This window comes from Gymnoscopelus braueri (assembly GCF_963280865.1).
Source record: "Gymnoscopelus braueri genome assembly, chromosome: 11".
Taxonomy (NCBI): Eukaryota; Metazoa; Chordata; class Actinopteri; order Myctophiformes; family Myctophidae; genus Gymnoscopelus; species Gymnoscopelus braueri.
This window is the reverse complement of record NC_137613.1, coordinates 29,271,710-29,298,663: the sequence shown is the minus strand read 5'-3', so window position 1 is coordinate 29,298,663 and position 26,954 is coordinate 29,271,710. Positions and strand designations below refer to the sequence as shown.

General features: G+C 43.3%; 1 protein-coding gene across 1 annotated transcript; it reads right to left on the bottom strand.

Annotated features, from left to right (window-relative positions):
* On the bottom strand, positions 1-24,505 carry mylipa (myosin regulatory light chain interacting protein a). The gene is made up of 7 exons (XM_080442995.1): positions 24,259-24,505; positions 22,795-22,985; positions 10,304-10,489; positions 5,842-6,039; positions 5,340-5,504; positions 3,982-4,390; positions 1-2,105 (listed from the first exon to the last, which is right to left on the bottom strand). Exons 1-7 carry the CDS (start codon positions 24,343-24,345, stop codon positions 1,905-1,907), a joined length of 1,437 nt encoding a protein of 478 aa, XP_080299121.1. The 5' UTR covers positions 24,346-24,505; the 3' UTR covers positions 1-1,904.
* Positions 24,506-26,954: the final 2,449 nt, after the last annotated feature.

Here is a 26,954-nt window from a genome sequence, read left to right as displayed (position 1 = left end):
GTGAAAAACTTGTTTTTCATTTCACTACACTTTAGGGATTTCTGTGCATTTTATGAGTTTTAGCAATCCTTGACTCCAACACTCACATGCAAGAGGCAGTAGGGACACACGACCAGGGTCAGTGGTGTCAAGATATAACCGCATACGATTGTCACAAATTCACAGGCACTCCATGGGTTTGTTTTTTAAAAACAACTTTATTAATACTTTCTCTCTTGTTCCAGGCATAATATATAATATATATAAAAAGTTTAATCCTAAGAGTTATGTCTACATTTTACAGAGCATAGTGGCCTTTGCTTCAGAAAACAGAAACAAATTGCTACCTTGTACAAATCATAAAATTCCTTCCCCTGCAGTGACTCTTGTCAGCGATAAAGAAAGAATTATTCCTCTTCATGCCAAGACAAAAAAATAAATGTTTGTGCAAAGAAAGGATATAGTCTAAACACACGGTGTTGCTGCTACATATAGGCCAAGACCCCTATGGATAATACACTTGGGAAAAAGTTCTTGGTAAAGTGACGTAGATACGTTTTTTCTCCTTTGCATTTCTCTAATCTTAAAAAATAAGATAAAACTTGGGGGAGAAAAAAAACATGGGGGAAAAAAAAGCTTTTCAAAAACTGAGCTAGTATTGCACAGACAAATCTCCTAGTACCATTATAAATAAAACCAGAAGGAAACTCACAAGTTGACCCCAAAGAGGACAGGTGCGATTTTTCCAGGGTGAAACAAACACTGGACAACAACAACTACATTATATCATTTCCTGTTAAACTAAATACATATAATAAGAGGCAGGATTTCAGTAGATAATCTCTATTACTTTTCAAGTAGGAAAGAAAAGAGCCTCTTTTGAAAGGCTCCCTCGTTTCCGGGATTCTGTTGGCATGGAGATAAAAATGAGGCGTAAAACCGCGGCAGTCTGTGTGAAACAGGGCTTGTGGTTTTGGATGGTGGCAGTTATTCTAAAAACAAAACACAACAACACAACAACCCTGTTTTGTGAGGTGTGGGGTGGGGGGGTAAGTTTCTCATACAAGGTCGGAGTTTTCTGGTGGGATTTGAGAGGCCACCCGACCCTAGCCACCTCCCTAATCACCCTGCCATAGAGATGGCTGTATGGATAGGACAATGGCTGCCGTATCACCTCTGGTTCCTGATCAGTATGCAGTGCTGTGCCCAGAGCAGAGCTTCCAAGCCCCTTTAAGACCTCCTCATTGGCATGGACAAACCACCAGGAACAAAACAAACGCATTTAAATGAGCAAAGAAAAAAAAAACTCTTGTTACATCATAAAATGAATTCTGAAAACTTGTAAAGACAAAGCTTTAAAATGTAATAAAGTAAAATTTCACGCACACAAATCACTTATGTACAATGTTTAGCTGTTCTCCTAAAGCACAGAATTTGGTACATGTTTTGTGGGGCTAGGAGTCTGATGTGGAGCAAAGACAAAAAACAATAACATAAATCAAAGCACAAAACAAGTGAAAGAAATGCTTCTACTGTGTATCAGATCAACTGATGCAATAATTTAAGAAAAACAATAAAGAGGCTAATCTTAAAATAAAGTGGTAATGAGCAACGCTTTAAAAAAAGAAAACCAAGGAGTGACATCACTGCCTCGGGTTACAATCAATCAAAACAAACCAGAGAAAATACTACCAACCAATAATGGCTGGCTGGTTTGAAATGAAGGCAAACGACCAATGAAACGGCAACGCCAAGTTGAGTGGAGTGGTTTTGGTGCGACGAACCTTGTTGCAGATTCATGTTGGGTGGTGTTGGGAGGTTGGCATGTTGGGTGGTGTTGGAAAGTTCATTACTCATACTGTTGGTTCCCTCCAAGCAGACAACATGGATGGTATGGAGAACAGTTCACACTGGAGCGCTTTGTCTTATGTGTGGTACATCTTGTGGTCGTAGTCGCTGGAGGAGCAGGAGAGAGGTGAAGCCATGTCTCTGTGAATGGGGGTGGGGTCATTGTTGCTACGGTGATGGTGGTTGTTGTCGGTCAAGGTCAGGTTCAGCAGGCTGGTGCACGTGGGCAGGTAGACGTGCTGGACGTGTTCCACCTCAGACCGACACACAGGACACGACTGAATGGGGGGGCAGACAGAAGACAGATGGTTACATGCAGAACATATTTCAAATGTTCAAACATTTCAGCGAACATATATGCAGACTAAATGTGACTTTTTACATTTAAAAGGAAAACCCATAACTCTTGAGTTACAGACTTGTAAGGATCCATTTGGAACCTCCTCAAGGAACCCTGAGGGTTTCGCATGTTAAAGCGAGAGACGGTGTACCCCAGGGGTCTATATACACTGACCTCTATTATCCTCTCTCCAACAAATCTCTTGGTGAACATAGCCCATCTGCAAGGTGCATTGTGAGCTGGTAGATCGGCTATTTTCGTCAAATGCCCGCCTATTATGACATTGCCCAGAATAGGGACGCTATCGATTCATGGTCACGTTGTGTCCCGATGGTGTCATGAGAGGAGTCACATAAATCAACCAAAACAGATAAGACTGTCACCACACACCCATAACATTGTTATGTCAGTGTTATTCCACAGTGTCAACTCTTGCTCAGTGTTCCGTGTCAAAAAAGTTGGCCAGAATACAAAGGCTTAAAGTCCTGGGTCAGCCACACAAAGTTCACAAAGACAATAAAACAATGTCTTGCACTGTATCAAAGTGTGCACAACCCCCCTGTAATGTTTCCTTTAGCCTCCTATTTGGCTGGACTGCTGTTCCACTGAGCCACCTTGGCTGTGCAAGCCTCCGCTCACCACATGACAGGCCATGTGCTGCCAGCTCTTTGACACATTCGACACAAGCACCAGGCATCAAAGCAAAGCATGGACGTGCGCACAAAGGTGCCAGCTACGGAAACATTAAAACAACAAATATCCCAGATCGTACACTGGGAGGCTACGGAATTGTACTCTGCCATCAAAAATGCTGCTCTGCCATCAAACTGAATATTAGTGAATTCCATTTAGCCAGTGAAGGAGCTGTCAGGTCACAAATCAAATTAATTGAAAAATGAATTGGAGACAATGGGATCGAAGGACACAGTGAGACCGGGCAGGCGAGAGACGGGAGAGACTCTAGCCTTGAGTTTATAAGTTCCTCATAAAATGAGTACTAGTAACTTGTCTCATGTTAAAGTTAAAGGCTGGATGGATGAACAGAAATTGGTTAAGAATTAATTTGTTTCATTTCCATTCATGAATCACTCCCTTGAGTATGTGTGAAGGAGAGGATGCAACCAGGTCATGTTTCCCAGTTCAGTTAATGGAGAGATTTGCCTGGCAGCTACAATCCCACAAATACACACACCCCATTTGCCTGTGCAACGTAAGGCAACATTTAGCAGATTAAGTGGGGACAATCAGGTTAGCTTAATAAAGCTTTGGATAGCTCTTCTAAAACACCATGAAGAGGTAATGAGAAGCTCGAACAGTTCATCTTAAATTAAGTAGCATTTGGAATGCACAAACTCAAAGTGAGGCTCAACAGTGACTATGCTGGTGGGATTGATTGATAGATTGAATATTTTATTAGGCAAAAAAATTAAAACAGCTTAGTTACATCTAAAAGGTCCGTTCATAAAAGTCCTTGCGGTCTTGTTTCCAATGAGGTCCTTGATTATGACGATAATCTCAAATAATTGATTAGGCGATTATGAAACAGCTAGAGGTTCGAGCCGCTACGCGGCCTTTACATCTAGAGTTTGGGTCGCTATGCGGCCCTCACACCTACGTCGCACCGCCGATCCGATCAATAAGTCCCAGCTTTGTCAGAGTACTCATCTGTCCGTGTCCCCATTGTGCCCATATATGGAGACCTCTGTATCCGTCCGTCTACCCGTGTCCCTTTTATGCCCATACTATATGGAGTACCCTGATGTCATCAGTATATGCCCATATATTTGAATGTCCATATATTGTGTCAGGCCTACCTGGAGCTGGTTGGCGCAGGTCTGGCAGCACACCATGTGGCCGCATGGGCAGAATGCGGCGTCGATCTCCTCCTCGCAGCAGAGCATACACAGCAAGGCCTCCCTCAGCTTCTGCAGCCTCTCCTGCAAGGCGCGGCTCTGCTGGCAGCTGCCGCAGTCCAGGCCCTCGTCCTGGTGGTTGTCCCTGCTCGGAGAGCGAGAGGGGGGCGTGCGCTCGCCATTGCGGGCCATCAGGTCCGCGTTGTACAGTGCACGACGCGCGTGGTCGTACACCTCCTTGGACGTGCGCCGGATGTCAAAGACGTACTTCTTGCCCAGGTTGATGTTCTCGTTGAGGAAGAGCGACGCCAGGTGGCCCTTGAAGTCGCGGCTGTACTGCATCATGACCGCGTTGGTTACGGTGTCACACCTGGAGGAGGAAACGTCGTTATCTCACCAGAATCTGAACCAAGTACAATCTGAGCAGTTGTTTTGGTCGATATTGTGATATGATAATACAAGTACTAATAAGAAATGTATTTGCTGTCCTCAGCTTTCAATGCTATACATAGATGTGAAATGAAATATTAGATGCACAAGAAAACTCTTGACTATACCCTACAGACTATAGATGTGCACCTGAGCCTGTTGAAGACATGACAACAAATATGCAGACTCAGAGAGCTGAATCCTATCCCAGAAACAAAAGGAGAGGCTTGTCTTTTGTACCTTTGGGGCCATTGTGACTGGCTGAGAACAATTTCATAGCTCAGCCATTTGGATTGTCTATGCTCGCTGCAAACTGCACGCATGCACATATTTCACTAGGACAAGAAAAAAAACTCATGGCACCCCTCCCCCGCAAGACTGTCCTATGTGCTCTGCTTTCACGAAAATCATTGCACACCACTTAGATGGGACCGTTAGCTACACGTGTTATGCTTTTACGTGAGACTTCCTTGCACCATAGATGTGCTAAAGAACTGTAGTTCACTCAGTCATTGTATGTGTGGTTGTGAGGATGCATATTCAGCAAGCAAGTGCTCTGTGCCAAATAGAGCAGAACCAGCCATTAGGAAACACATTTAGGACAGGTTCTCTCCGTTACGCTGCATCTAGTAGTGTTTATCAAAGCAATGGTAATGGTTGGCTGCGTCATGGCACTATCATGACACGCTACAGTGGCCAAGAATTGTTTGCCTTCTCTTGAAGCGGCACAGATGGGTAAATGACTGACAAAGAGCTACGTTTTAGAGCGAAGTAAGCCCCTTTAAAGAGAGGGCAATGTTTGGAACATGAACACATACAGTATATGCTTTTCAAAAATGTAGAAATGGGGCAGATGTATTGATTTAACATCTCTACAAACAAACTCTCACCTGTAGAAGGCGTGCGTTTCTGTGATGGCTCGGTACAGACCACTGGCTGCCCGGTTACTGATCAACTTGAACAGGAGCACCACGCTGTCACTGGTGTCCTTGGTCACCGTCAGGTAGACGCTCTTCCCCGACTGCGTGGCGATCTGGATGATGGGATAGCTTATTCTGCCGGGTGACAAAGAGGAAAGAAGGTTAGGACTGGCCAATATGGACAAGATCAAATATCACAATATTGTTGACGAAACACTTCACTAATTATTGTAATATCGTATTGTGACAATGTTTTTTCGAAGATTGTGAAATTCATTAGATAATAGCGCAAAACACATTGTGATGTGATGCGTTGTCCATTTGACATTTTTGTAAAGTATAAAATTAGGCTAAGTGATAAAAACGAGTAACATTTTTGCCATGTCACAATATGATATCCAAATCACAATGTCAAGTAGGGCTGGGCATAGGAGACTAAACATCTCTGCTGACCAAAGAGTTCTGCATGTACCTGTTGACTAAACTGAAGTCTTCCTTGCAGATGGCGATTCCCTCTGGGCCGACTCCTATGGCCAGCCGCTGGCCCTCAGCATCGCGGGCCCAGTGCCATTCTACACCATAATGCTCCAGCAAGGACACCAGCTGAAGGGCCTGGTACTCCACAGAGCCTTGGGTCACACCTTCCAGAGCCTTGTGCCTGGAGATGATGCTGCACGGAAAGATGGAAAAGACTCCAGTTCATTTAGGGTTGTTGCACAATATGTGCAAAGGGCACGTGAGACTCATGAATACATAACCATAAGCCCAACGGTGCACTGTACACTAATGATTACACATAAAGTAAATATAACGGTGCACTGTACACTAATGAGTACAGTGGGTGAAAAACTGGGTCACATTTAGTTCATTATGTAAGCAAGCTATGTACTGTATTGACCACTTAAGCTCTATGTACTTAGTTGACCGTGGTCCCCCAGGGCTCTGTACCAAGTCCAGTCCTTTTCCCCCCTCGTCTCCAAATGTCTTAATAACAGATCTAGAAGCTCACAATGCGATGTTATGTGATTATAACATGCCCAAAATAAGGACGCTTGCATGCGTCTTCACATGTGTTGTCTCAGTTTCGACCCATTCAATCTGGGAACGCATCAGTGTAAATATTTTGAATTTTTGGGGCTAAAATCGTGAAAATGTGTGCAAATCTTTGAATATATATATTTTTAAAGCAAACATTTGTAACTCAAATCTTTGCTTCTGGGGTTGGTCCCTTGGAACAACATATTTTGAGATGGGGGTCGGTGGACAAATGCATATAATTTTGGGGGTCCTTGACATGAATGGTTTGAGAACCACTGATATAGCAGAAACCCGTTAGGATTTAGAAGACATTTGTATATGCGTTCCCGGATTGAATGGGTTAATAATAGCAGATCTAGAAGCTCACAACGCGATATGATAAGATCATGTGATTATAACATGCCCAGAATAAGGACGCTAGCATGAGTCTAAAATGTGTCGTCTCCGTTTCAACTTAAGCGTACCGGAGACATGAAACCCTGCTTGTTGTGAATCATTATGCACCCTGAGACATGAAACCTGCTTGTTGTGGATCATTACTGTAGTCAGACTTCCAGTCATTTTTATGTTATCACATGGCTGCCAGTGGGAGATCATTATCTACAAATCAGCAGCAGGAAGAGGACGGTGTTGTGAGGAAAACTGTTGGTGGAAGCATGGTGCATAATTATGTATGCACCACAGTGCATGAGGAATACACGTTTATCTGTGCAGCCACAACACACTCTACAATCTCTACATCAACGGCTCTAAAGGCTGGAAGCATGACATTGTTGAATATAGAGGATGTACAAGCTCACAAAGTGTTCAAAATTATAGATTTGTGAAAGATTTTGACAATATAGGGATGTCAGGTTTTAAGTGCTTAAATAGATGGCAGAGGGTCAGATAATCATGTAAAAACAATAATTATTATTCCACACTGCGACACGTTATGAGTTTGTAGATCGGCTGTTTAAGTTTAGGGAGCCCTCGCTGTAGAGACGGATTGTTGGACAGATGAGGGGTGGGTTCGTTTGCTTGGTTTGAGAACTGGCTGGCTGGCGCCACCCCCCCCCCCCAAAAAAAAATCTTAATCCCTTAATCCGATTAAATCACTTACTAAAGTAACTAAACTGCTGTGAGATTAACATATACTCGTTACTGTGCCGTCTCCGTTATGGATACAACTAGTCTTCGTGTCCCTACAAGTACAGAGGTTCTATTAAAACAACAGCTTAAAGACTTTTTAGAGTTCATATTTTTCTCCCTTTCATTTCAAATACTGTAATCACTTAAATGTGTAATCACTTAAATGTGACCCCAGTGATACGGTACTGTCTGACATCCGATAAACACAACACGTGTCTGTCTTAACAAGCCTCTCAAATCAAACAGTCATCAGCGGTTCTGCCTCTTCATAACAATCCGACTAGACGTTGATGACTCCCAGATGAAATGCATCAACACACATTCATGAAAAATCTAAACATTGTCGCTGATGTGGACATTTGTGGCCATTTAGTGAGCAGATGATAAAGAACGACACTTCATTAACAGAAAAGGGCACCACATCATAACATAGCCGAAAGACCAACGGCCCTTTAATTTCCCCATTAGCTTGATTAGGCTGGTTTGAGCAACATTGTACAGTGAGTGGGCTTGTGAAAATGCCAGGGTGCAGCATTTGTAAACAAGAGGGGTGGGGTATGGGGTGCTGTGATGAGCCAGGACAAACACTGGAGTGGTTTGGCTTGGCACTGGTTTGGCTTGGCACTGGTTTGGCAACGCTTCTCTTCCCTCATCCTGCTCTGTCATTTTCCCATCCCTCCTCTGTGTCAATCCCCACTTTTCTCCAGTTGTCTCCCACTTCAGGGCAACGCCTGCTGACAAGCTTTTCCACTGCAGGGTAGCGGCTCAAGGCAACAACTTTGTTGCTTTTCCAATAAGAGCCTGGTACTTTTTTGGTATGACCTTGGTCGGGGGTCCAAGCAAGCTGGAGCGATACCAAATGGTGACATGAAAACACTACTGATTGGTGAGAGAGAAGTGTAATTGCATCACTGCCTCAGCTGCAGTTAAATGCTAGTGTATGGAGAATTCAAGTCGCATCAATCACTAAGGTGCTAGGGGAGAGTAGTTAACCATCATATTAGGGGTGTGCCGATACACTAATTTCACCAAACGATACGGTACGATATTAGGCTCACAACTTCGATACGATACGCACTTTTTTATTATGAAAATATATGGGGGAGAAAAAAAAGCAAATGCAAACAAATAATTCCGTTTTTGCATTATTCAGACATGCAAAATTGTAGCTTTTCAGCTACAATAGCCGTTTTGAATCCAAATAGGGCAATAGTGTGACACCTGACCAGAAAAAAAAACATGTTGTCACCCTTTTCACCTCGGGGCTGTTTGCATGCCTGATTATATTAAATTCAAAACGATATTTTTTCCCCCCCAAAACGATACATATCGTCACGAAAACGTATCGCGATATATCGCGGGACGATATATCGGCACACCCCTACATCATATGTATAAATGTCTGCTGTAAAGAGAAGGATGCATTTCACAAAAGCTTAATGCAACCAGATACTTTTACCAGCCAAGGCCTTCAGTTCTCAAATCTCAAATCAGGTTGTCAAGTTATCTTTTGAATCTCTAATCTGAAGACCACTGCCGTATAAAAACATCTTTCGAATGGGTTTAAGAAAGGGTACCTGCCATATACTGCCAGCGAGCTTGGTTGGCATTTCACAGCGGCCAGAATTCCAAGGATGTTTTAGACTAAATACCCCATGCTGTCTGACTCCACTGCCTTTCAGGAGTGTTAGTTACACTTTGCTGCCCAACGCCCAAACATGTTTGGCTCAGAAGAGAGAAAAACACACTGCATGAGAGACAGTGGTAAGGCTTTCTCTGTCAGAGAACTCAGTAAGGGCATCAAACTGTATCTGGTTTCCCGTCTGCTGCTCAAGCTGGCTCATACTGATAGCGTGTGTTTGTGTGTGGTTTTTCAAAGGCAAGTCTGGAATGGTTTGTGTGTTTAATTTACATTGTGGGTGGTGTTTCAGCTGTGAAACAGCAATGAAACAATGCCATAACACCTAATAGTGGCAATATTTACTCATAAAGAAGACTCTCCTAAAAAGGTGACGAGAGGACAGAGCTCCAGAAATACACAACCAAAGCCAAGTCCATGGTGGTTTGGATGTTGCTCAGAGTAATTATATGAACATTGGCATTAAAACTAAGGTTTTTGACACGTCAATCTAATCTGGATTTCATTGCATATTTAAATCTGATGATAGGATATGATTGAGGTCATAAGCTGTAATTACGCCTGTGTACTGTACATCATTATAGTTTCATAATAACTCAATTACATTTCCGTGACCGGTCACAATGCTCAGTGACTTGCTCAAGGTCAGAACGCTGTTCTTTTATCACATTAGATAGCTCTGCTCTATTAATGTGTCTACATGCAGTGTAAAATCAGATATGAACCACTTAAAACCTATACATTAATTGAAACTAGCAAACCCAGATGTGAATCGAACTGACACTAAACTGCAAACAAAACTTAAAGCAAAACTAAGGAGAAATACAAAATAATCAACTTCGTGTGAAGACAGATTTCAGTTTCTTGTGTGTAAATTGCTCTGACTATGAGTAATCTTAATTATGGTGAAAAGATAATCCTAAATAGTCACAGGTCAGTGTTGGGGGTCGTGTCCACACAAAGCCTTATAATTTGAGGCTCTCATATGGTGCGTCGCTCAGTTCTAAGTCATAATTCTGTTTTCTTTCCTTCCTAAAAGTCTATGCCACACTGACAGGATATGAAAGGCCATGCAGTTCTCTGCACTCCTGAACTTCACTGCCTAGTCCCTCAAAAGCTTCCGTACCTGTTAACTGTTGCGGGGCTGGGCTCCTCGCCACACAGCTCAAAGTACCAGTACTTGGCTGTGTTTTGGTTGTAGTCGCCAAACTCCGCCTGCGCCAGGAGTGCACTCAGCTCCTCTGCCTGCTCCGAGCCCATGCGCAGGTGACCCCTTTGCAGGTCCTCTTTCACGTGCATGAAGAAGACATGTCTGGTGGGACGAGAGGCAGACAAAATGAACCACCATTAGAATTAGGCTATAGTAGTCGCAATTAGTCGCAATTATTTTGCATTTTTGGGAAATTGTAGATCTACAAGCTTGCAATGTGACGCGTTGTGAGCTTGTAGATCGGCCATTTCCACTATTGTTTTTAGTATAAAATTATTAAATGAAATTTCTTTGTATAATTATTCGTCATATCTACCCATGCAGTCTTTACCCCGTCTAAAAGCCCAAACAGAAATGTAATCTTTTATTAGATGTTCAATGCCAAAAACTAAATAAAATTGTTAATGTCAACTAAAATGTTATGTTTGGATAATATCCTAATGCTCTCCTAATGCTTCTTCCATGTCAGCAAACCTTTTCAAGTTCATACTTCCAGCCGAGTAGTGAGTCACATTCTAGTGAATTTCTTGCGTGATAAATGAGGAAGACTATAATTATGGGTAGGGTTACAACATAGAAAGCAAGGGTGTGCATGTCTTTCATGAGAAATGGAACAGCACAGATACAGTATCTTGAAAGAAATAATTGCTCACATTCTCTTTAAGTCTCTACCCGCACACACAAATAAACTGTATTCTTATGTACAGCAGGAATGGATAACTTGGATCACGTAGTGAGCTTGTAGATCTGCTATTTTGAGCAAAGAGATTGGGTGTAGAGGGAAAAAGAGTGCACCAAGCAACTCAGGTCAAGTTAACTAAGTATAGAGGGTCTAAGTGGATAAAAGCATTGGACGTTGTTTCCTAGACACAGGGGAAGCCCAGAGGAAAGTTAAAAGCAGTGGACTTTGTATCCTAGCCTGTGAAGTGCTTTCACTTTACCTCAGTGACTCACTGAACTATTTGTAACCTCTTTATCATCCAACAGAGATAAGAGTGCATTAAGCAATAGAGCCCATACCCTTCTGCGAGACACCATGTGACCCCTAGCAGAGTGCTGCCAAGTGATAAGGCCATCGGTGTTACCACATGGCTGGGGTCCAAGACCAAGTGTGATAACGTAACGCAGCAGCGCAGCCCTGCGTCTGTCTCCCATGCTGTCTGAGTCAGTCAAGATGAAGTTCACTGACCCGATAAATGCTCAACTCCCCATGTTAGGACACACTAGCACACACTAATCTTGTCCAGGGGAATTTTATCACCCCCAACACTCCTTTTGTTACCAGTGCTTCTTTTTGGTGCCCAAGGTGATGTGGGAGGTAGGTTTGTGTGCGTGTGTGGTGACACGGCACTGAGAAAATAGCTAAATGTCAACACGAGTCAAAAACAACAAATGTCATTGTTCGGCCTCAGCGATTAGGTTAGGAGAACAGCGGGCTCTGGTGCGCCTAACAAAAATAACCAAATTCTCTAAAGGGATCATTCATGGCAGGCCTGTTCCATTGTTTTGACCAAGGGATCTGAAGAATCCCTTCCTTTTCACGAGCGGCAGGAAAGCCAGAGACGTCCAAAGCCGTTTAGCATCCTGGACGAGTCAGCCCTGAAACATTGTGACAATGATGAACTGAAGTAACCAAAAACCTGGCATGCCCTCTTTTCAGATATTTTACTGTGTAGTCTACACAATCCACTCTTAACACAATCCACTCTTAATTTAACTCAGCAGTGTACATATGGAACCAAATGGACCCTTAATAATCATTTGGTCACCGTTCCTTTAGGCTATTTTGTCACTATACATTTTAATATAAGTGAAATTTGTCTTCTGCATTTACCCAGCCTAATTATTAGAAGCAGTGAGCGCCACTGGTATAAAAAGCAGTTAAGGGTGTCTTGCTCAGGGAGACTTATTTGGTTCCATTTGTACTCTTCCACGTCAAATTATTACTGTGGATTTCTGTGTACAACTCATTCTCCACTTATCTAGATCTACAGTATGGAATAAAGTGGTACCTCTGTCCTAGAACCAGGTTTTCATTTCTCACCTTACAATCACCTGCTACTGTAACTCAGAGCTGCCACAAACCGGTCTAGCAGCTGGCTGACACGGTTTAGAAACTCCTTTTGGTTTCAGCCTTGTCCTGCTTCTCTCAATTTCTCCCATCACTCGTTCTATTTGTCAGTTTTTGACTAGGGTATACAATCATATTTCTTCCCTTCTACATAATATGTAGAGTACTTCAGGAGAACTTACAAAACGCAATAATTCATAAAGTATCAATGTGAACAAAACAGGACACAGGCAAACACAAAAGACACTCTTCTATATGGCAAGACTCCTGCAGAGCCAGACCGCCAAAAATATCCAAGGCACAAAGCTCAGCTGAAAACAGGGTACATGCGTCATGAGATGATGCGTGTACCCTGATGAAGGCTCTTGTGCTCAGCTGGACAGTAAGCGTTTTTAAAAATCAGTGCCAAGCCATGCATCAATAAAGGCTTTTTATTTGTCCAACGGAAGTGTGCCTGAAGTAAACATGTTACAAAAGGAAAGGAACTTAAACCAATTTATTTCAGTTGATCCGACCTGCCCCCAAAGAGCACAGCTTCCCAGTTTTCTATGCCAATGACCCCGACCCCCAAATACTCTTGCAAAAGGCTTAAAAACAAATGCATTGAAAGCTTGTAGATCTTCCAATAAAAACTTTTTTTTGGGGGGGGGGGGACGCCAGGTTTAAAGTTGAACAAGTTCAATAATTTTATGAATGGAAATACAATTAAAAAAAAAAGAATTACATTTTCCTTTCCAATTGCCCCCCGGTGGCCCCCACTTTGAAAACCTGTGCCAAAAGAGCACCTGATTCTTGCGTGGCATGGTGAACCCACGCAGCATTCTTATCCTACCACGTGCATCATATTTCATCCCTTTTGAGAGAGAGGTTAGCGCTCAACATGACTCTGCTCCCTTCGTCGCCACTCTCCAGGCATGTCGTTTTGCTCTGACAGTAGCCAGTCAGCTATGGAGGGACACCTCCCTTGTTTTTCTGACCTCGGAAACATAACTCGCATAGCTGACACGACTGTCCGCGCACGCAGTGATCTAATGTAACCCCCATCACCCGGAATATGATCCACAGTTTTGGATAACGTCGGCTTGGTCTGCGAAGAGGAAATAAATAAGACGTTGACTAATGTGCTCACACTCATTCATAGATGGAGAACTTCTTCCTTGTGACAAAGGGGATTTCACAGGTGTAATGGGAATACCCTGGGAGGTTTATTTCCTCTGTCATCGTCTCGTGTGTGGAAAAAACTGAACTCGCGAGGGAGCAAAACACACTGGTTGGAAGAACCCAGACAGGGTGACACACATACTGTATGAGATGGCAGTAACATGGGGCACGCAAAATGAAAAGATCTACAAGCCAATGTGTCGCATCGTGTTAGCTTGTAGATCAGTTATTTTTGTCTTAGCTTGTAGATCAGTTATTTTTGTCTATAGCCTCATGAGAGAGACAATTTAAAACCTAAGAAAAACAGCCACCACACTACATAAGGAGCACAGCAGCAGCCGTAAAGCGCTACCTCTGATAAAGCCAGACCATAACAACAGACGCCCCATGGCTGGCTAGCCTCAGGGATAACAAACACAGCTCTTTGATATGGTGTCAAACAACCCATTCTCTGCACACACACAAACAGGGAGTTCCATTGTGTCAGGCCCAGCAGGTGTCATGTGATGGAGCGCTGCAAGTCAGCTACCTGACAAACAATAGACCTGCCCCGTCTGCGAGGTTACTACAGGGCACCTGGCTGAGGTTACTATAGGGCACACCGCAGAGGTTACTCTAGTTCAGCTGAAGGATACCGTGGGAGACTTTTCTAGCTTTTCTAGTCCGTCATGATATTGTGATACTGTGACAGTTATTATTGGCACATGTGCAGCAAAAGCAATGAGCTAACATTATTGCCATGTCCAGGAAACATCAAAGCACAATGTGGATGATGGAGGGAATTTATATGGGCCACTAGCCCATGACCTTCCCACCTTCATCTGTGCATAAATGGGCATGCACGCGTATAGCCGAATCCCAGCCCCATTTGTCCAAAGGCCAATAATCATTTGGGAAGGTAAACAAACAAGGCATTTAGGTGAATAGGTCACAGTTGTGCCTAGAGGCAAGAGGTCACAAGACAGCTCTGAAGTCAACTACAGTTCACATGTCTAAATGTCAACCCTGTTTTTCGGTCTCCAACACCCTGAGGCTGGAATGAGTGGCTCCTGCTCCATGTTCTGCAAAAACTCAACATAACATGACTAATCTTGGCTATAGACAGCCGTTCCCCAAACAGAACTGCTTCTCTTACAAACACCAAATTCACACACAGCAGTAGGCCACTTGTCTATGGAGAGGAGCGACTGCCACCTTCCCCGTTGTGGCAGGAGGCGGAGCCTGCATGACCACCACCTTCCCCGTTGCGGCAGGAGGCGGAGCCAGCAAAAAGTGGTGCAGCAAACTTGAGAACGGTTAGCTACCCACGAAGGACCACGTTAACTGGTGGGTGTTTCAGAAACACTGTACACACCAATTTAGCTGAAAAATGCAGCCGTAGTGATCTCTGGTGTGAATAAGACGCAAGAGCTCAGCTTTGGAGTGAGCTGGCTCTAGAGTAAGACGTCGTCGCTATGGTGAGTCCCCTGGTTGGCGACATGGATTGCGGTGTAATTGTTCGTAAAGCATCGAAATTCTTTGCCATCCTGATTCTTTTTTTAAACGTTTGACAGATTTGTCACAAGGCTCACCAGCTGCTAGGTCTTGAATACCAATTGATCAAAGGCTATCACAGCATGTGGCACGCTGTACGACTCAGAGCAGCCATTTCTATCCTTGCCATGCCTCCACAGGTGCTAGTAAGCCAGTCAAGAAGCTGACTCTGCAGTGGTGACACACAGTCCAATCCTGTAGTGGGTGTCTCTGTGGTGCAGCACACCCTTTTGCAGCCGTCAGGGTGCGTTGTAAACCCTAAAGCATGGCAGAATCACGACATAGTCCAATTTGTTGTGTAAAGAAGCTGCAGCTTTAAAAGGTTTCGGCCAAACTCCTTGTGCATTCTCTGCCAAGTACTTTGTGAGCAGGCTACGGTTTTGAGAATGATGCATGGAGAGAGGACTATGGCAGGCGGCGAAAGAGATGAAGTCCTGCTGCTATGGAAAGTTCCTAACAGATGGGACTGACAGGCTCATGTTTATAACTCTCCAAACCTATCAGAACGGAAACGGCCCAAACACAAGCTGACAAGACAGGGGACGACTGATGAACTCCCAGCCCGTCAGATCAGCAGGCGGTCAGGCAGAGCAGACAGGTAGATAGTGGCGTGGTGTGATGTAGGGGACAGTAAGACCACATGACCGCCCCATTGCTCTGGTCGCTGACTCAAGTCAGCAGCAACCCCTCCCCCAGATATCTGGTGTTGGAAGGTGAGGTGCCAGTACAAATCAGGATCTTAATGAGAGGGCAGAAACAGGATTATAAACACGATAACGGATGCATTCACAAACCACCACATCCATCGTCACTGCATTCCCCTGCACGGCCTCACCACTAACATTCAGACAGATCAGATCCTCCTGGCCTAGTTCACTGCATTATATTCTACATCCGTTCATCTCTGTATAGATGACCCACAATCAAATTCTTAAGAGGCTTAGTAATTCTAAGTCATAACACGCCCATGAATGCCTTGAAAGATGACTTGTTTCGATTGTTGTGTAGGACAGGGTGATGTGTGTGAGCATGGCAGGATAACCAGTCATCTGGTGTACCACAATACCACAATGTGAACATGCTGAAATAATTCAATTAAAGAATGACAGAACCCCAAGAATGAAAAGGTCTGAAATGGGTCACTAGCTGCAGGGAGATGATGACACACAAAGGTATGGATGGGAGGAAGGGGTTGGGTAAGGGAATGCGTGGGGATTATTAGTTTGTTTTAGTGAAAGGAAATGAGATAATTTCACTTGGCACAGTTTACTTTTTGAAGAGTTTAATTAAAATAAAAAAAGGCCCTCAGCCCTCCTGAACACTATTATTTGTAGATTTTCCAACATTAAGTGGATCCGATAACTGTTTAATCACCATTATGCCTGATTTATACTTGGTTGCATGCCACGTTGCGCACCGAAAAATAGAAGATCTACAAGCTCACAACACGCTGCATCGTGACACAGATGCACAACCAAATATAAATCACCCTTAAGGTTCACTATGAAGCCATCAGTTCACCAGAGCAATCAAAGTCGAGGGAGATTCGCAGGTATCAAGAAAAAGTAATGAAACTCTCCAATTTGAACTTTCCAGCTATAAAACTACATTGAATAAGTGGTTATCAGCCAGGTTGCTTGCAGTCAGCCCGCTGGCCTCACAGTGGAACAGAAAGTCCCTGGCAGTTGAAATACAACACCTCTGCCTAGAGACTGCAGCTCCACCAGCCAATCACCAGTTGAGTTTCAGACCTCATCGGTTGAGCTCTTGACAATGCGGTTTGTAAGTTAGTCAAATAATGGCTGCTGCTGGGAGCTAGGGGTTACTAGCAGTCAATGAACTCCAGTAACCTTCTCTTGATTGTAATCTTCTCAAGCCTGGGCTGAATGGAAAGTTGGAAAGTAAAATAGTTTCCGACCAAACATGGATGTTAATCAGGTCATGCAGTTCATTAAATCATGATAAAAGTAAAAAAAAGTAAACTTCCCAATTGAACTAAGAGGAAAGGAGTAAATACGTATGTCAGAGCTGAATTCAACAAGTGCCATGCTCAGGAAAAGATATAACCATACAGAGAAGAAAAAGTACACAATGAAGCTGTTTGTATTCTAAATGCTTTGGGTTACAGGCTGGTTCTCCATACTGGCTAGTGAAATGGTGATTAAAATCTACCCACAGGCATTGACACACACACACACACACACACACACACACACACACACACACACACACAGTGTTAAAGTCTGCCAATTCCAGCCCTTATTCTTGGATGGATCCAATGTAGCTCCAAACAACAGAAACCAGGGCTAGGTTACTAGAGTACATAGATGGTAAAACGAGCCCTGAAGGAAAGGAATAATGGTGGTAAAAAATAAAAATAAACTCACCGCCTGCGATGGTAAGATTTCTGTAGAATTCTTAATACAAGTAGTAAAGTACTCATTTATTATAGCTTGTGGCTAGCTAGCATAGAGGTCCTAGTGTTTTAACACAACAAAAGATTACTTTCTACATATTGGATCCAGTTTGCAGAGAGGAAGTGGTAGAGGCTACAATTGCAATTACTGTACATACTGTAAAAACAAGGCTCAACTGTATGGGGATTACAAATGGGGTCTTGTTAGACTAATCTCTTCACACATGGTTAATTTCCAACCCAATTTAGCGGTGGCTGCCAAAGAACACTTTTTTTACTCGGTTGGTTTAGCTTTTGTTTTAGATTAAAGACAAAAATGTATTTAGCTTTTAAATTGTTTTAGATTAAAGACAAAAACGTATGAAAATGGTCAAGAACCACGGCCCATGATGAACCTCGTTAACAACAATAGATGCCCTTGGTGATTCACCCACATTAGCCTGATCAGAATGCCAAATAAGGCTGCTTCAAATATTTTATACTTTGTAGAACAATGTGCAAAAATAGCCCAATTTCAAGCTCAGAACGGGTTGTGATGTACGTTGTGAGCCTGTAGATAGTCAAATAGAAAAGTTTTATTGAAATTGATTATTTTTTTATAACCAATTAGATCAATTACCTGTTGCACCCTAATGCCAAACAGTATAGCCAAATGGAGGAAAGGTTTGCATAGAAACGCCCCCCTGGCAAAAGGTTTGATCAAGTGTAGATACTACAGAGGCCCGAGGGCCAATGACTTCTTCTAATCTAAGCCAATTAAAAGATGTTGTGGATTACAGCATCTCCCAAAATCAGGAAGAAAACACTTCCACTCAGCATGCTATGACTGTAATAACCATTAACATTTCCTGCATTCATTAGCACTCAAATGAGTGCATAAAACCACTGTATCAAGCCCAATTAACACTTTGCCCAAATTATTCAGAGATGGTCCGTGCTTTTATGAAAAGGGAGTGCATTGAGAATATGGGGAGAAAAAAAATGGGTTTAACAGAGAATGAGGGCATTCCTCATATTGTAGTGGGTCCGTTTCCAATTCCCCTTTCACAATTTACACCCAATCTATAATTAACCATAAAATGTGGAAGCAAGCCCAGATAGTAAGAAGACAAGTTTCCAGCGCTTGATAAAACCATCAATCACCTCACAGGCTGCCAACAAGATGCTAGCCAGGACTGTCTAAAGAGGAAAATGCATTAGAACTAGCACATGTGTGAGTATGTGTGTGTGTGTCTCGTTTCGGTGATCTGCCGAAGCTCCATGTGGCCAGAGGCAGCAGCGTACGCAGCAGCTTATATAAGTAGCTTGCTGAGTTGTGTGTGCACAGTCCATGTGTTATGTAACAAAGTCCTCCCAGGAGGACACGGAGCGAGAAAGAGGGGCCCCGCGTTAAGTTCAACTTGCTGCTACATTACCCAGAAGCCCCTCTGTTGCCTGTCTTTTGTGGGTGTGTGTGAGTCTGAGAGAGGTACAAAGTGTTCACTCTGCCTGCATAGCAGGCTCCAGACAATTCACACAAACTCACACTCACCTGTTACTAAAGATTCATATTTGGTTGCGCACCGACAAGAGCAGATCTACAAGTTCACAACGCTTCTCTGCAATGCGTTGTGAGCTTGTGAACGACATAATGCGCAAACAAGGCATAAATCAGGCATAAGTTTGAAGGATGGCGAGTGTGTGTGTTGCATGCATTATGTGACTCAGAGGGTGCCAATAACTCTGGAAATCCTATCACGGGAAAACAACTCATTTAAAGCGACAAACACTTGCCAAGAATAGTCTGCCCCTGGGCATTTATTAGTGTGCAATACTTGCAGGATGACTGTGCATGTGGTGTAGATCAAATGACAGTAACAATGTAATGCTTGTATGCAACAAGCTGACAGATTGCAAACTGAGCACATGAAATGAGGAGGTATTAAAAAGGCAAACATCTCTCCCGAGTGACAGTTGTGGAGACACATTCCAGAGCTACTTGGATGTCCCCTCTTCAGCAGTATGGCCTGTGGGAACGTGACAGACAAATGTTGTAACAGAGCAGGCTGGGGCTCTTGGAGTACTTCAAAATAAGAGTGCCTTCCTGGGAGCCTGTTTGCAGTTAGCACATGACGTGCAGAAGCCGAGTTATAAACCAAGTAGGGCAAAGGTGACAGCACAAAGGCGAGTGCAGGAAATGTGTCTCTGCTGGGTTGCCGTAGCACAGGCCTGCTCATCTCATGAAACAAAGACTTGTTTTCACGGCGGGGAGACCGGCCTCTGCTCAGCAGCACTGAGTCACACACACTGGGATCTCATAATAGACAGACAAGGAGCACGTGCTCATTAAAAATCATGACTCCTCATCCCGATCCTGGGTCAGTTTGCAGGGGTTGGGTGGTTCGACATTAACTGGCAATTTATGCTCCATGTACGGTGAAAACAGCAGATCTCTTAGCTTACAATGCATCGCATCAACGGCGCGTTATGAGCTTATAGATCCACTATTTTCGACACACGGCACCGTCGTACGACAAAGTATGAATGAGGCTTAACAGTCACAATGATGACCTTTCTTTCATCAACACCACAAGCAATGTGTTGAACGAGACGAGACGTGTTCACTATGCTTACTTGTGTGCTTGTTTGGTAAAGGAAAGCTACCAAGTGGATATTAGAGATAACATTGTTTTCCCCAGAACAGGTGAAAAGGATTCATGTTCATCTATGTTAAATGCCATGATTTGTTGCCCTCCAAAGCGTATAAAAACAAAGTGTTAACTTATCTAGTCTAAGTCCACAAAACTCTGCCATCTTGCACTGTCACCGTGTCTGGCACTTCCGTCTTGAATGGATTCCCGGGCTGGATCTCACACAAGGTAAATTACTACATCTCACTGAGCGGACAGATGCTTAGTGACAAATACAGAGCCAAAACTCCTGGGCTGATGCGCATGGTGGCAAGCGGCATGTGCAACTTAATTAGCAACACCACGAAGTCCCCCAGTCTCGTGTCTTCATCGCACCTTCTTCACATCCCTTCAACCCCCACCTACCATCTGTTGGCAACCCTCCACCGCTAATCTGGAGGAGGTCAGAGCGATGGCGGCCAGGTGACCTCTAAGATCTCTCTTACACACACACCCACCCCCCCCCCCCCAACACACAGATTTTCTCAACTTTGTTCAACTAAGGGACAGGGTGAGGACAGATGGATTCATCCATTTCAACAATCATCCCAAAAAAGGACAGACTGAGGCCTGATTTATACTTAGTTGTGCACTGTAAATATCAGATCTATAAGCTCACAGTCACAACACACCGTGACGCATTAGGAGCTTGTCGATCGCCAGACATAAGATCGAGAAATTACAGGAGATGAGCGCCAGTAAAGGAGAGAGCGTGACAGTCCGTGAGAACATGCACATGGAGGCCAGGCAGACACATCGTGCCTGAGCCAAGTCAGATGGATGTCACTTTAATGAACAGCTTTAAGTGGCATGCTGTGTGTGAGTGAAGGGGTCAGCGTGGAGCGGCACTTAAAAAACACACACCAAACAGATTCCCCCTCACAGCGTGCATTCATATCATATCCCTCCTCTGCAGTTCTCCTCCCTCCCGCCCGCCCTGTGACTCCAACCCGACAATAACAAACCCTCACGGGGCTGCTCTGAGCAGATTTACCCGTGTGATGATATTATGCTTGATTCAGCATGCTGGCTGCCAGATTTATTTTAGCCCGAACGGGAAGCCCGCAAATGCACCAGCTATTTATAACATCAAAAGACCCCGGAGTGGGGAAGACTGCATCAGATTTGGTACTTTGTATCAAGTCGAAGATTTGTTTTCAATTTCAATGAGCCGATTGAAGGCAGTTTGTCAAGAGGGAGATTCTTAGATTATAAAGATCTCATATACTGTGACAAAGTCAGCGTGTCAACAGTGTGTCACAGGCATCTAACATGAGCTTCTGAAGGAAAATGCCCGAAGCGTTGCACTTAACAGTGTGTGCAGGCATCGTAATGAAAGAGTGGTTCTTTAAGGCCATCAAAACCATATACGAGTCTACGTGGAAACGCAACAAACAACAAGCTTAACTATGAAAGAAAGGCCTGCATGACAAGGATTCATAACCTCTGTATCATATGATATGTAAAAGGAAAGAGCAATACTTCTAATCACTAAATGCACACATTACATTTCCAATCAGCAGCTGCAGAAAGTGGGGGATTGTCTAGGCCTCTGAAACTGAATGTTTTGTTCAGACAAAACACAAAAGACAACAAACGAAAGAAAGGAGGAGTTATTTGAACTGCCAGACCCCGGACTTGAATAGAAGGCAGTGAAGGCGGCTGAGACGTCTGGATGGCTGGTCCCAGGGTCTAGCTGCACAAGGGGGACAGACACGGACCCTGGGACCAGTGACAGAAATGTCCACAGGCCTCAATCCTACACGATCATATTTCTTGGCAAGCACTCTGTGACGAACGACCCAGAGTAACCCTGCATGGCTCAAGTAAGAGGTTACTATAGGGCATTACACTGTACTGGACACTAAACATTCACGTGGTGTGCTGTACTTAGAGCCACTAATTAACCATGGCTAGTTTTCCATAGCCGGTGACACCTTAAAAGGGGCACGAAACCATAGGCTGATTTTAAAGTTTATTTTCTGGTTCAGGTTAAAAATTATAGAAGGGTAAAAAGATGGTTTGCACACTGATTTAGGCAAAGTAATCACTGGTTTGTTAAATTTACGTGTGTCAATGTGCAAGCATAGACAATACTGTTGTCTATGCTTGCACATCGGCACACCTAAATCACACTAAATCATAACATGCATCATTAATTTATTTTGCTGCAGCGCCATTGCTTACTTAGATAGCCATGTTTTTGCATTTACCCTACTGCATCATTTACCCTACTGTACAGGAAAACTACAAAATCAGCCAAATGTTTCTTGCCCTTTAATCTTGATTTATACTTAGTTGCGCGTCAGTGCATGCAACTAAGTAAAAGTTAAGCGTTACCGTGTGACACCAAGATCATAGAAGACAATGAGAAGAGTTGATGATGGAACGTAATAGGTTGGTTGATTAATATTTCAAAGCGACAAGCGTGCCCTAGATAACATTTTCGACATCCTAGCTTTTTCCCTACAGAAGGATGTCAGTGAGAGAGAGAGAGAGAGAGAGTGAGAGTGAGTGCGAGAGTATTCAACACTAACGTTGGTAAACATTAACATACCTTGTCTGTTCCTGTAGAATGAGATGAGGCTCCACAAAGAACTTCACCCGCAGCCTCAGTCTACAGGGGGTCAGGTTGTCCATCTGCTGGCAGATGCGGTTCCTCAGATTCAACCACAGGTTCTCCCCTTTGCTCCCCGAAAACTGAAGACCAAAGTAGTCCACTTCAATTATACCCAACTTCCTGCAAACCTTGAGGGGGCAGAAAGAGAACTTGTGAAATGACACGTGCCGTTTGAGGTTACAACATATTTGGGTGAAATATGAGGAGGGACAATGTTTGTCACTGTGTTCAATACGATTCTGGCAGGCTCACTGACTTTCATTGTTGTAGTGCAATCAATATGCTGCTCATAAAGCTCAGTGGAAATACATTTGGATCTTTTCCCAGAGAAAAAGGGAGCACATCTGAGAGTCTCAGACACATCCCATGGCCCCTCAGGCCTCAGCACAGACTGGCTTGGGGTTATTATGCAACATGAGGCAGTGGTAAAAAAAAAGGTTGATTGTGTGCATACTTAACAGTAGCAACTATGCTAACTTCCATAGATAGAGAAAGGCAACAACTTGGTATTTGAGTCAAGTCCTGTAAAAGTTTGTATCAGTGCACACAGTTCGAATAACTAGGCTACCAAATGTCTTTAATGAAACTCATTGTGTCATCCAAATGGAGTACCATGTAGTCCAGTGGTTCCACTGATCTACTGAAGCGTCTGCTCGAGTAGGACTCAAATGAACTCAAGTAACCTCGACCAAGCCTTCCGCCTCTGGCAAAGCCAGGTAAAACAAAGTGGCAAATGTGCGAGACCTTTTCAACAGTAGGCTGGAAGATGTGCGACAATGTGAAACGTTAAATATAGTTACAATAGAATACAGGTTAACAGTTCTGTCTGCGTTGTTCGTGTGAAGAACATTTTGTTTCTGGAGTTGCCTGCAGAACGTGCAACAATATTAAACCGATGGAACGATATATATATATCATCTTTATCTTGTGGAGGGGAAAACTTCACAGTAAAATGGAATACACACAACTTTTTGTATTCTGTTTGTTTCAGGCTCACGGCTCAGCACCTGAGTGTTCTACAAACATTCCAGGTGTGTGTGTGTGTGTGTGTGTGTGTGCATGTTGGCGTGTGAACGCTGGCAATGTATGCGTTCAGTAACGTAATGGCACGATTTCACCAAAAGTCAAAGAACAACAATTAATTTATAGCTACCGGTGGCCATGACAATGTATTTGAAATCACATCAACTTAGCAGCAAAACGTGATGTCCAAGAGCCATCATAAAAATAACCCCAAAGCCCGATTTATATTTGGTCGTACGTCGGTATTGCGAGCCAAAAATAGCCAAGTGATAGCTCATAATAACGTGTATAACATCCAGAAGCTTTGTTATGACTTTGTAGATATGACTTTTCCTACTAGACATAATTGAGCATAACGTTTTTTTGTTTTTTTTTTACCTTATTGAGACAATCTTCACCGTTCGCCTTCCCATCAACTTCCACTTCCATCACCACCGAATCCGGACGAGTAACGTGGCAAAGCATTTTGTCTACTTTTTATTGTTCTTTAAAAATATTTGGTCTATACCACTCTTTAAATAAAACTACTTTCATAAAACAAATCACGCAAACGTTCTTTTAAAAGCCCCTACATGAAGCATTCTTTCACTTTCTGTGCCCTCTCTCTCTCTCTCCTCTCACTGAACTCCCTCACTGTCACTGAACTGAGGCAGCCGCTCTCCAGCTGTAGCCTATATCAATGAATTGCCGTGCGAAGCACCGCCCACTCTGAGGCAACCAATCATAATCCGTTATACATAATTACTTGTGCCGGCTCTCGTGCGCTCTCGTCACTGTTCAGTGCTAAGAAGATCCGGTCTGTATCCGCTGACTTCCGAGCAACATACATTCACTTTACAGACTGTTTCCGTATCCGCTCTAGAGCGGATATTCAAACCGTAAAGTGAATTGATCCCAGTTAAAAGAACTGGCCTGTCACATCCCATTGCCCGGACTCAGACGTGCTGTTATTGGCTAGATGGATGTCAAGCATACCGACAAATGTGATATGAATTATGGTGATCAATACAAAAAGACATGACAAAATAAAGCTTGTATTTCTGTGTTAGAGCTTTTGCCTTTATCCCCCCGCCCCATTCATTTCAGTCTACAATGATGTAGAATGAAAATTAATGAGTATATACATAAATAATATAATTATAAAAATATTAATTATAAAAAATGTAATAATAACACAGGATAAAAAACAATTACAACAGTAGGCTACTAAAAGATACATTTATTAATATTCTAATTCCAAGGTTTACTCTAGGTTAACGTCACTAATACAATCTAGACTATCTATGAGTTCACAGCCACACAGCTCCTTGGTTGTGTCATGTGTAAACCTATATAGATACATATCCTAAAAATAGTTTGTAAAAGTAACTAGTGTAGCCTACAGTAGTGGTTAGGTTACCTGACCCAAACTGCCCCCGAGGTATGGGATCTATAGGGCCGTTGGCGCATCGGGCGCCCCCATCTGGCCTTGGTTTCATCTCATTTACATCTAAACCAGTGGTTCTCAACCTGTGGGTCAGGTGGGTCCCCACATTATTTTGGGGGGTTTCCCAGATGACAGTAAAGTGGACAATTTAAGGACTTTTAAGATCTTTTTAATACGCCCCCCAAAAAAAGAAGAGAAAAAACATTAATGCATCAAAAGTAATCAACTGGTCAAACATTGGGCAAATTGTCAAATAATATAAGAAAGAGGCAAAAACAACATTTATCTGTGGAACCGAGTCAAACTAAATGTAATGCCTCAACTCCAACAATTTCCAAGTGCTTGTCAGGGTGGGGGCCCCCAAGGGTCCCCAATTCAAATATGATTATTATGGGGTGTCACAGCCCGAACAGGCAGAGAACCCCTGATCCAAACAACCGAGTCTAAGAACATAAGTAGGTCTATGTCCCGGTGCAGGTGAATTATATATGAGAATACGGTCCTGAAATAGCCTTGATAACGGGAAATCCGACCTGCCATTCTGCGCTCCTTCTTGCTTTCCAACCATGTGAATTCTTTATAGTGGCTCCATTATTGTGTTACCACCATGGTACACTTTTTCCATCACAGTTCCTCCTACTACAGTCGTCACTGCAATGACCTATGGTTGTGTAAGATAACATAAGATAAGATAAGCAGCCCTTACTTTATTGTCCCACAAGGGAATTTTGTCTTGGGTTCCAAGCTGTTGCCTGCATTATAGTTGCTACACAACACACTTGCTGCAGCAACACCAACATCCACTGCACATATAGCCCCCTGAACTATTTATTTATGTATTCCACATGAACATAAGCCTAAAACATAATCATAAAAGGACAACATTCATGTAACATAATATACAATATCATAAACAATATAGAATACATCAATAGCTACACACAACTGAATATGATTATGGCAACATTATTTATAACATACACAAACCTACACGTTTGCTATAGGCTATATAATGCTGAAGTCAACTTCCATTAGCTCCTATTTTTTACACTTCAACGACTTTGGGGCCAGGGACGCAGGAGGAGGGGGGGTGGGGGGGATTGAATATACTCAGTTCCATTGGGGGGGGGGGGGATATCCCCCCCACTTTTGGGATGAAGAAAAAATAAAAATAAAAAACCTCCGACATCTACACTTCATGGAGTACATTTTCTGTACCAAATTAACCGAATTAAAGTAAAAATTTAAAAAAAGCGCACGCTGGGAACGCATGCGTCCCCTTCGGTTCTAAAATGCCCTCTGCATCCTTGGCCATAATGACCGATGGGAGGCCATTGATATTTTCAGACTGAATACATAAGCCTCTAACCACCATTTGTATGTTTTCAAATATATTAACATGCAATGAAACAGCTGTGACAGGTGCATGTAGCCTGTTTATGAGTAGGCCTACACATGACTGACATCCAGAATGTCACTTATAGGGGTATAGTAGTTTGATTCAGGGCCGGATACAGAAATTATTAATTGGGGGGGCATTAGGAAATGCTGGGGGGGCGGCTTCCTCGGCGCAGCGTGAAAAAAAAAATGGCGTTTTTTTGGCGTTTTTTCCGGCTGTTTGTGTAATACTGCTTCCTATTGTTTAGGA